The 12,417-nt window shown below is 32.7% G+C and overlaps 1 protein-coding gene across 2 annotated transcripts in view; it reads left to right on the top strand.

Annotated features, from left to right (window-relative positions):
- Window positions 1-12,025, top strand: part of LOC111625107 — an 18,159-nt gene extending 6,134 nt beyond the window's left edge. The window contains exons 2-6 of one of the 2 annotated variants that reach the window (XM_023368140.1): window positions 3,380-3,603; window positions 6,164-6,308; window positions 9,208-9,327; window positions 9,630-9,800; window positions 11,681-12,025. In XM_023368140.1, the coding sequence (XP_023223908.1) occupies window positions 3,380-3,603; window positions 6,164-6,308; window positions 9,208-9,327; window positions 9,630-9,800; window positions 11,681-11,910 (890 nt within the window). In that variant the 3' untranslated portion in view covers window positions 11,911-12,025. Of the gene's footprint in view, window positions 1-3,379; window positions 3,604-6,163; window positions 6,309-9,207; window positions 9,328-9,629; window positions 9,801-11,664 lie in introns of both variants that reach the window. The other variant, XM_023368141.1, reaches the window with a different exon arrangement.
- Window positions 12,026-12,417: the final 392 nt, after the last annotated feature.

The following is a 12,417-nucleotide window of genomic DNA, read 5'->3' as shown; positions in this document are numbered from 1 at the left end:
TGTTCAGTTCATGTTTTTGTTGGAATCAACAATTGAAGTTGTTGATATTGTATAATATCAATGCATACATCACATTGTGTCATAGTGATGTTTGTAAAGTTTTTCCATTATGCAATAAAAGGTTGATGGCACTGCTAACCTCCAGGGAACCATTAGTGACAGTGACCTCATTTTACTCTCCCCTTTCTAGCACTGACCTTCTGTTAGTCAAGTCTATGTAATCTTTTGTGTAATGTTTGTTCTTTTGAGACACAACCAGTTATACGAGCATAACCAGTTCTTCTCAATCTCCGACAAGCCTATCAAGTCTAATAGTTTTCTTATTTGTCAAAAAATTTTACTAATTTCATTTTTTCTGCCATTTTAATCACTTCTCGGTCACTCTGATTCCTTCTCCAAAACATTCAACAACACTTATTCAGATGTTTTGAGAGTACATACAATGTTAGGCAAAAATAAGAGTTAAATATGAAAAATGCTTTTGTAATGCAGTACCTTTCATATTCTGAATGAGTGCATAATTAACAAACAGACACATAATACTTTGGTGTCTCTCTTAGTACCAGCAATATCTGAGACTTGCATCCTATTTGTTGATACTTGATGTATAATACTTTTCAAAAAATGTATCTGATTCTGGCATTCTACCAATTGTATTTGAAATGTAACTTGAAACCTTTCCCATTCATTGCTTTGTTAAACAGTATGGCTTGATTCTTACCAGGATACAGTGAGGCTAATTAATTAACAAGATATCCTTTTCCACTAGAGATGTACTGATTAATCATTCACTGATCATTAATCAAACTAATCACTCCTCTGATTAATCATCAAGTGACAATTCTGCAACAATTGGAGTAATCAATAAATAATCATTCCATTGAAAAAACATAATTTAATAACTTTTAACATTTATTACTTTTTAAATTAAATTTAAAAAAAGCAAATGAATGATATTCAAAGGAACAATAACTATATATATATAAACACTAAGTCCAATGTATTAATAATATAATAAACCAAATGATTGCCATAATTAATCTTCCACACTATTCTAAAATTATTTAATAAATATTAACTTATTATAATTATTAATTTTGATAAGAGATGGTGCCTAATGTCTACCTTTAATATCAAATTACTTAAATAGGTAATTATTAATAGTAGCGAAAATTAGCCCAATTAATTATAGGAACAATAACTATTAATAAGTTTAGGCTACAGTTAAGATAATTGAGCATTTTCCTGTTTTCTGGCTCTAGCATGTTTTTCCTTGGCTTATTATGCTTTTGCTATTACTAAGAAACTATTCACATGTTACAAAGGTAGATGGGACAGGAAGGTACTTCCAGGCAAAGGAATTTAACTCAGGAAATATGTTATCATTTTTATGGCACCATAGGTAAAGGTTTTTTGTATTTTCAATAATAGCAAACTTGAGTTAGAGTGAATTTGTGTTGAAGTATTTTCCAATATTTTTGTGTCTGTATAATGGGAGCTTTGAAAATAACAGTTCCAACAAAAGACCCTTAGACTCTAGCCTAAGAGTCTTTTGTTGTTTCCAGGATTGGAAACAGTAAACTAGGGCAGCTAGGCCTTAAGACTCCTTCATTGAAACCATTATTTTCCAAGTCAAAGCACCATGTCCTCCAATTCCCAGAGCTGAAATGATTTCATGTAAACATCTCTGTTGATTATAGTGGTAGTGGCAGAATTGCTGGAATTAGTTAACAGTTCCTTTCTGTGTAACGAGGAGTGTCGAGACTCGTTCAGCTTAAGGATTCCTTTAAAGTGTGTCATGAATGATTCCTCCTTTTTCATGTGTTTTAGAAATGTATGTGTTTATGAAAATGTACGTTGGACTGAAGAAGAATGTTGAAAATATGTTGCCATCTTGCAGTCTGTAGCAAGGTCATTTGAAACAACTTTGAGACAAAAATTACATCATCAATGCAGAATTGAAGAGCATAGGCTCAGCATGGTAGTCCAGAAAATTTTGTTCGATTATGCTGGAGACAATATTGTTGTTGTTATCCTGTACTATAACGTACGTTTTGGTATGTCCCATAAACATATCATGCTTATTAATTCAGTTTTTATGTCTGCACCTGTATGTTTCCCAGGAAAGGACATCACTTTCAAAACGCATGTTTGGTGTTTGAAATATTTATCAAACTAGCATTCTGTTACCCATGGATGTTGGCATTCCAAATATCGCTGATAAACAAAAGAAAGTCTTTGCCAGTGGTACATCCAGGAATGGTCAAGCCCCCCTTTATTTTTAATTCTGCTTCCACAGCAGAATTAAAAATAAAATAAAGTAAGACCTGTGCAACATTGCCAACCTTATCCATAACAGGACATAACTGTGTGCATGGCTTGTGGGTCTTTATGAAGGTGAAACTGTGTGAAGTATCAGGTGCTGTAAGAGGTGAAGGATGTCTACCAGAGGAGTATTGCAGGAATGGAATTGTTATGCAGGAACCCATCCAGATCTATAAAACATTGCATTTGTTGTGTATAATCCAAAATTTTAGCATAAAGTGAATCTCCTGATAAGAATTATGTATTTGGATATATCAGTGTGGATGGTGACTGTTGTTTGATCTCATCCAGGAATTGGATTGACACAGAGAGTTCCAAAATCACAGTTGATTGTGGGATTATGGCCAAGAGTACAGATTGTCATCCACTGGTACAGTTTGTTGTGTGGATCATCCATCCCTTCTGTGAGTAGTTTCAAGTTGGGGATGATGCACTTTGGGTTAGTGTCCAGGTGAGACCATAAAGGGCCTATAGATCCAACAAAGAATTGGAATATATGGGAGCTACTAGCCAACAAATTGCTAGCCACTTCAAAAAGCATCAAACAGACAAAAGTAAGATCCTCAATTCCATTGTATTATCATCTTATGCCTTAGATCCTGATGTTGAGGTTCATTTTGACTGAGCCAGGATACTTCATTGAACATTTAACAGAGAACAACTCTGATATATAGAGCTTATAGAGATGTACAAGGTGAGAAAAGTGGCCATCAACTTTCCCAATGCTTTCCCAACAGCATGGGAAATATGCTACCATTTTATTTAATCATGATATTTCCACAAGATGCTAGAACTATTTCCACTAATCGGTGAGCAGCTACATATTTGAACCTGTGATTCCAAAACCTGCAGTTCTAGTTTCATACATTAGCCTGATGTCCGTTCAAGATGGAAGAAAACACTTGCTGTTCTAAAGTGTTCTTATTGATACTGACAAATGCCAGGCTTTAGCTGTTGGAAATATGTTAATTTCTTTTTTATTTTTATTAAGAAATTGATATCTGACTTGCTGAAGTTACATATTATATTAATTTGAATCATTTTTGTTTTTCAGATCATATATCAACATTGTGTGTGAGAGAGAGATACCATCCACTTTATAAGATGATTGATGGTGCTGTATTAACATCAGAGGGCGAGAACAAGCTTGAATGTGTGATCACCTTTCAAACCGATTCCATCCTACAACGTTTTATGCTAAGGTTTGAAAGACTTGCTTTGGATTGTAATGATCACCTCTACATATTTGATGGAGCACATACATTAGGAAAACATGAGGTTGTATTTTAATTTCTAAACAGTTTATTATGGTTTTCATTGAATTTTTAGTTTTAGTTTAATTTTAAACATTTTAAAACTTTTTTTTTACAAAGAAGCAGCAAAATAGAGATAAAATTTGAATGAAAAATTAAGAATAGTTATTAGCTTTCTGTACATTATATATTACATTTATGTAGTGTAGAATTAAGGAATTGTTTTTTGTTTAAGTTTTAAGTATTATCATAATTGTGAAGTGATACACAGGTAGAGGTTTTCTGTAAAAGGTTTAAGTAAAACTCTTCAGCATTTTGGAGATGATATGGTTGGATATGAAGAAAGCTATGTAGTGCTTATTGTAGAAAATGTGTTACTTTAAATATAAACTGAGGAAGAAATTTAAGAAAAAAATCAACAAATGGAATAATGAGACAATGAAGATTGGTTGTCAAAAGAATAAATCATAGTTATAGACTGCATAGATCCTTAAATTATGAATGTACAGTTGAGATGTGAACTGCCAAAGGAAACATAAAGTATCAAATATTTGGTGGTATTTTCACAAACAATGGAAATTTAGATTACCAAAAGTACATTACAAAAATTCTTTACATTACCAAAAGAATACCTGCAATTCAAAGATTTTCATTGATGTGTGTATTCCATCATGGGTACAAAAGGCATAGATGATGATTTACTGCATACTCTTGATACATTATCATCTATTCCTACATTCTGTACACCTATGCTCTATTTTATTGATTAATGTATGCTACTTCTCCAATATTAATATAAAGATCAGAATTTCAACACTGATAAAGAGAGATGTAAGTAGAATATATGGAAATGTTAAGAATAGGAAAAGGGAAAATTAGAAGTGATAGAATAATGAAATAATAAGGAATAGCTTAAAGCTCTGTTTACATTATCCACCATGTTTGAATTAAATGAACACTAACTGAAACAAAATATTGTCACATTGTACTATGTGACACAAACTAAGTTAAGATGTGATTAGTTAAAAATGCTTCAAATGCAAGTTGTAAAAAGTTAGTTGGTCGAACAAACCAAAGTTCTACAAAAATGGAGATATTCTCAACTCCTAACAAACTGGTCAAATATTTGCCAAAAGGGGACAAACCAATAGTTCATATCCACTTTGTAGCAGTTTATATGTCAATGTGAACCTAACTTTAAAAGTTATCAATGTAATGGATGGAATGAGAAGCATATCTGGTAAGGTTTGGGCATATAAAGCAAATAGTCTTTAAAAGAATATTGAAAATTTCTCTGAACAGAAAATAAAAGGAAACATATCTAGGGAAAGATTAAGAAAGGGATGAAGAGATCAGATTAAAGAAGACTTGGATAGAATAAAAAGACAGAAAGATGGTTCATGAAGGAAGTTTGTGGGAACACAGAAAAGATGGAAGGTTTTTCATTAACCTGATGAAATGTTAGAAAAAGGTTTGATGATGATGATATGCACATTATATTAAACATTAGTATATATTTAAAATATAATACATTTTATAGTGGTCTGTTATTTGGTAGCACAAATTGCATGATGTCATAGATTCTGTCACACTTGGCTTCCATAACTGTGTGCTTGTATTGTTTTCTATGGACAATATTTGTTTTCTAATTGGAATTAAACCTTTAAAGTTTTTTCTGTCAATTTCCTAACAATTACATATTTATAAAAATAAATGTAATAATTATTATAAGATATGTTTTAATGGAGTGTAGTTATAATGTAGTTGTGGAGTTAGTTGAAATATAGTGTAATAATGAAAGAAGTCTATAACTGTAAAAATGTATACCAAAAAATGTTAGCAATTTATCAAGTCTCATCCATTATTCTAAAGAAAACTTCTTGTTACAAATGACAAAAGTTTAATACAGTTTATAAAAGTAGAATTCTTTATTTAGTAATTAATATTACATCAGATAAACATTCACTGTCCCGGCACTTAGAACACAGAATTATTTTTCTCCTGCCGTACTTATCATCTGTTAATTCTCTCTGCAGTTTCACTAATAATGTCAGTTCTTCCTGTCTTCAGCAATTAGGATTCATCCACAGACATTTGGTTTTAAACACAACTGTTCTTCCACTCTTGAAGTTTCCTTTTCTAAGAGTACAGATATGGCTTTTTTTTGCACTTAAATACTACTTCCCTAAACTCTTGGAATTTTATTTTTTCTTGACAAAGTACTTAACTTTCCTTTATTTTCCACTCTCAAAATTTTGAATTTAATGCTCACTGAGATGTTAATAACTTAAGTTAACTTGAGAAACAGTGATATGAATTAGTTGTCTGGAAATACAAGTACATAGAAGAGGCGTTCAGCTACATTCAAAGAAAATGGTCAATATGTAATAGATAAGGTAACATTTTTAGCTGTATTAATCTGAAAAGTTTTTCTACACATTCATCGACATATTCTTTATCGCACGGAATCTTAACAAAATTACAGTTTTATCGAGATACTGTGTAATAATAATTTTACTGAAAATGATAACTTTATATACATATTTTTTTAAATTAATGTTTCAATATTGAAATTTTCTTTTTAGGTTGATTTATCTTGCCGGAGTACCAGAGCAAACGTAGGGACCATTTTTACTCTCAGTAGCTTTGTTACACTTAAATATGAGACAGATAGCTGGAGTCCTGCTGGAAATGGATTCAAATTAATTATCACTGCCGTTAGAAATTCACGTAAGTTTATATATATTTTTAAAGTTTAGATCGGTAATTCTTAACTTTTCTGAGGCCGTGGAACATCATTCGTATACAGTGGAGTCCCATACAGTGCAAGGGATACGTTCTGTTTTATAGGAAATCACGTTATTTGACGATTTAATGAAAGTTTAAACCTAGGCCTAGAAGTTGGAGAAGAAAACTTATGTCTGAATGACAAAATTAGAATTTTGTATGAGTACTAGTTGCAATTATTTTGTTGCATTATTTGAATTTGCAATATAGACGACCACGTTACACAGGAATTCAATGTACTTTCTGTGATATGGAAGAATTAGCATCAATATATTCAAAACTTGATAAGCAGTTCCATGTTTACTATTCTCATGAAACTGTGATGTTCACTATGAGAGACAGTATGATGTGCGAGTGTAACGGTACAACAAGAAGTTCAAAGATGCTTTGTCCATGAAGTATTCTTTATTCTCCCTAAACATATTCTTACAAGGGATCCCAACTTTACAAATCTAGTTACAATAGTATATGCAAATCTTTGCACCTTTTAACAGTATCGAAAGATACTGCATGTAACAATTAATACATCCAGTCTTGAGAAACTTACAACTAATTTAAGTCTAACTTAAATCTAAAGAAATTAAGAATTTTATAGGAAAGAGAAGAAAAAAACAAGGAAAGTAGGGAAGTACAGTCGACCCCCCTATAAGATATAGATACGTTCCAATTTATTAGGAATCCGATTTCTTACAAGTCGTTCCAATCACAGCCCGACACGAGTCAAGTTTACGGACTATGGCTGATTGAAAGGTTTTCTTCCATAAAATTAATCGATTCTACTCTAATCCGACTCAACATTTCCAAAATACGTATATTTTTTCGTAGTTTTATAGGAATCGTAATTATAGGGACCGTAATTATAGGGGGGTCGACTGTATTGAAATACCTGGGAATTCTTTGTTCAGTGTGCTCTCTTGGATAGGATGCCAACTTAACGTTTTGTTCTTTAGCTTTAACAATGTCATACCTATCCTTAGGTCTTGAAACTATATTCTTTCAAGGTATCTTCAAGACTCTCTTGCCTGTTGATCTCTCTTTTCGACCTCTCTGAGTTTGCAGTCTCTTCTCTCATTCTTCTCTGGTCTAGAGCCCTGCCTTACATACCTGTCCTCTCCGAGATCTTGCCAAAAAGTCCTCGTTACACTAGCCATTTTGTCCCAAGCATCTTCAACACTTCTGTTCTATTGAACTTCCCAGAATGACTAATCCCATCCAAGGGCAATAACAGTTCAGAGCGAAGATTCCAAGAAGGGTTTAGAAAACAAGGGAAAGCAGAGTATTAAAATAAAATTAAAGACATGTACAATAATGGCTGACAGCCACGAAACAATGAAGCAATAAACTTTATTGTATGGAACAAAATATAAACATAGAATTGTCTATGAATAAAGTAATGGGTTGTAATATGTTAAAATAAATTTATGATATAAACTTTAAAATCTTTCGTTTTCTCGTGGAACACTTGGAGAAAGTTTACAGAACATGGGTTAAGAACCACTGGTTTGGATGAAGTAGAAATATTTGGTTTCAAGTTGCATAGAAGTAAAACTTAATTTTCTTCTTTATTGGGCTGTAATTGAAAAAATTATAGACCTATAAATTTCCATAGTCATCCGTCCATTGTCTGTCTTTCTTTAATCGCGAGAATGGAGTTAGATAGATGGAAGACGAGACCAAGTAACCTTAGGGAAAGGAGGCCCCTGTTAACTATATACAAACTTCCAACGCAAACCGGAAGTCATGTTATTTCAATTCATTTTCCCCAAACGTTGTTAGATATATGACCGCATAATGCTGTTGTTAAAAGAAAAGTATGATGTACAGGGGCAAGACACTACTAATTTGAGGTGGAGAGCATACATTTAAAAACAATGAAAAATATGATTAAAAATTGCAGCCCGGCATTGTGACAATATCACAATAATTTTGATACAGTAGAGCCTCGAAAACTCGGCCTAATGTGGACCGAAGGGTGGCTGAGTTTGTGAAAATGCCGGGTTATCGGGAATGGGGTTAAAAAAGGATAAGTATGCGTGTTTCCTCAGAAAATATTGTACTGTACTTGTATGTATTGTTTGCTTGAGAATACAACAGAGAATAAACTGCCCAAATACCCTTAAACAAAGGAAAAGTACGTCCTTTATGAAGGCATAGAGCCTTTACTACATGAAAATGAAAATTAATGAATACACTGTGTACAGTAATTTACCTGATAAGACAGACCTCAGAAAAATACTTTATGAGGCATAAAGCTATCTATGATGAAAATTAATTATCTAAGGGTATTTTTGCCCTGCCAAGGTGTGGCCGAGTTATCCGGAGTGCCGGGTTATCAAGTGCCGAGTTTTCGAGGCTCTACTGTATTAGAAATTTGTAACACTTTTAAAAATTATAATGAAATAGCATAACAGTTTTTCTCATGAAATATTCAAGTTAAATAAAAACAAGTAAAACAGCAAAGCATTTTTAGAACGAGACTGTTTCAAAAACCGTGAGCAACACATGCGCAAATCTCACACTCAGTTTGTAGAAACAGTGTGAGATTTTTGACCTGGTTCTCACCTTTGAACACTTTTGACCTGGTTCTCAGTCCCCTGACTACCTACAAGTCTGGTTTATTTTATGTGTGCATGATTCGGGCACCAAATACTTTGTGCCAAATTGCAAATCCTGACACATACTCCTTCATATCTCTAAGGTGTGCAGCTGTTGACAGCAGTGCAATTTTAGGGACGAGACATAGTCTCATCAAAAAGAGGAAACAAAATAATGTTTGTTAACTGTTTACATTTAAAATAAATGATTATTTTCTTATCTATATCTTAAATTTAAATATTTTTAGAATTTGGATGTCGAGATTTTCACTGCCTCAACACTTTTTGCATATCACAAGACTTAACATGTGATAGAGTTAACCATTGTGGAGATAATAGTGATGAAACAAGTTTTGCATATTGTGTTGGTAAGACTTATTTTATCATAATCAATCACGTTGATAAATTCTTTAATTACTATAATAATTTAATATAAAAGTAGAATCTGCTTATAGTTGCCATCTTTAATAAAATAATTTATGATATAAGCATAATTCTATAAAGTTAGTAAAATACAAAAGAAGGAAGTGATTAAATTTTAACAAAGAATACAAATCAATTTTCTCAAAAATTTACTATTTGTATATCAGAAAATTAGTATTGATTTATGTCAAGAAATAAGTAAGACATTATAACGTTAATTAATTTTTTCTTGTATTTTAAATGTTAGACGATACAAATGGTGGCCAAATTCTCGGACTCGGGGTAAGTGTATTTGTTGCTGTTGTTGTGAGCATATTCATTGTGTGCTGTGTATGCGTAATTGGCACAGCTGTCTGTTTATGTCGAAGAGAACCGCTTCAGCCTCGTCATCCACCGACAGGACATGTCACATACCCTAGTAAGTGTGTAATGCTGATAATTAGTATAATTCTTAAACATCTGTTCGCAAAATTGGATTTTTGAATTAATTTGATTATTGACATTATAAAGCCATATGTCATTTCACGAACACTCACGTGCGCTAACTGAATTTTTCAGTTCTTAAAAACCAACTGGTGTCAAGTATCCTGATATAATAAAATGTCAGGAGAGCTGACTATTGTGTGCTGTAGACCTAGTGTCGTTGCTAGGCTAGTGCATGCGAACCTACTGACCCGACTTTGTAGTTTTATTATATACGAGGCCTCAGTGAGTTGACATTGTGTATTTACTAGGTATTGCTGTAACAGATGAATGTAGATGATCACAACTGCCTTGCTTTTATCTGCCCTGACCAATGTGATGTCTTGGGATCTGAGCCAATTTTTACTTTGTTTGATGTCTTCCCAGAATTTGTTAACTTTTGGCTCTTGTGTTTTTCAATAGGGAATAGTGCCTTCCATCTAAGATATTCCTTACAGTTGTCAGGACATTTATTATTTGCAGATTATAGTAATCTCTCAATGTTAGGTATAACAGAGAATGGATTAGGTGCTACAGGCTTAGGAATGAACATTGGTCCAAATTGGAATGTCCTTCGGAAGTATTCTGGAGGCGAAATGTTGACCCAGCAAATTATAATGCTGTTGATTTTAGGTTTGGGATGCTGCTTTTGTATACTTAATATCCATTTGAGCTTTTTGTCGTATCCACATTGCAACCTACATCTGATTGATGCCTCTAGATCGATGAGCCTAGAGTTCACATATTTCAAGATGATGTAAACCTGTTGATATAACTCTTTCTCAAGATTAATAAGGTGCTTCAATTTATGGTACAGTACATGAGGCATCTGGTATTTCTAATGGTTTTTCTAAGACACAGGAATTGTATTTTTGGTGAAAGTGCATCACAGCTGTATAGTAACTTTATTCGGAAGATGGAAAACCATACATAAAGAAACCACAACAGTTTATAGACTCTCACCTAAACACAAAATTTCCAGCAAAACACCCAAATTTAACATTCAAATGTTTTCGGCCACTCCTTTATCGGTCTTCGTCAGGAAATGTCAAACAAAAATAACTGTTTTACCTACATCCTATGTCCATCTGTTACAGCAGTATATAGTAGATACATAATGTCAGCTCTACGAGGCCTCATAATAAAATTGGTTTGCTTAGCAACCATATATTGAAGTTCACAATATCTAATCAGATTCAAAGTCAAATTAACTTTCATGACATATAAAAACTTTCATGACATATAAAAAGATTTGAAAGGTACTTGGGATATAACTGTTAAAAAATTTCCAGTAAAGCATACTTGATTATACAGTGTGTCCAAAAAGTTATTTATACTGTTTGCAATGACATTAAAGTTATACATGTGGCATTGCATACAAGACCCATAAGTTGTACATTGTGCGTTTACACTTTATGATAGCTGGCTTACAGGCACACTGATTTTTTGACTACAGTTTTAGGAAGACTTGTTTGCCAACTGCATGATCACCCATGGAATCTGATCCAAAATCCAGAGGACTTCACTCCTCTGGATTTTGGGACCTCTGGGGACATTTCTGGCATTTTCTATAGAAGAAAGAGAAAATACAATATTATACATAAAACTTCATTTTTATTAAAACTTAAACCTTTTCCATCACACAGTAACTTTTTGTACACCCCACGTATATCATGTAAGCATATACAGTGTTTTATATTTTTATAAAATTTAATCTTTTTAAATTTTCATGACTATTTGTTGTTATAATTTAATTTCAATCGATTAAAAACCATTCAGTTAAACTGTTTCCAATATCTAGCTTCTGTCTATTCCCTTATGTCCCGCACCTCACAGCCGATTCCAGGTTCCGCAAGTCACCCGAGCCATTGGAAGAGGAACGACACCCATACCTGGAAAACACATGCCTATATCTCCGAGGCGTCGTACTCGGATACAGTGTTCTCGAAGAAAACGTCTTCTGTCCTCCAAAACGAGATCTAGTCAATGCCGGTCTGCAAGACAACTACCACAGCCACCACGCACAGAATGGCTGGTTTAATATAATTGGCTTTTGTAGTTATTAATTGCTTAATAATATACTATATCCTGTTGATTAGTAATAAGAATAATTTATTTTATAAATGAATTTTATAGTTTTTAATTTTCCAGAATATCATCGTGTCGAACGAAATATTTCATATTCACATAGATGCTTTTTCGTGAAATTTGCATATACTGCATTTACTNACATATATATATAAAAGAAAAACAACTGTTGAGATATTGCTCTTGAATGTTGTTTAAATAGACTCTTGTGATAATCCAGGTGATAACCCTATGCACCGTATGGTTTTCATATTTTATATTTTACTGTAGAAATATTCTTCTAGAAACAGACTGGAAAAAATATATATATACAGTCATTACACTAATTTATATGTTAATATAAATGAAAATATGTTGTTATAATTATATATATTATGAAATACAGTCGATATATTCTATCTTTTTAAAGGTATGGTTGTCTCTAAATTCATATCACTGCCATTCTTGTTGCCACATAATATATATTATAAATACATGATTTGCCA

The sequence above is a fragment of the Centruroides sculpturatus genome, unplaced genomic scaffold (assembly GCF_000671375.1).
Source record: "Centruroides sculpturatus isolate CEXI.00-Female unplaced genomic scaffold, Cexi_2.0 scaffold295, whole genome shotgun sequence".
Classification (NCBI taxonomy): Eukaryota; Metazoa; Arthropoda; class Arachnida; order Scorpiones; family Buthidae; genus Centruroides; species Centruroides sculpturatus.
Note: the sequence above shows the minus strand (reverse complement) of the source record. Positions and strands in the feature narration are given on the sequence as shown.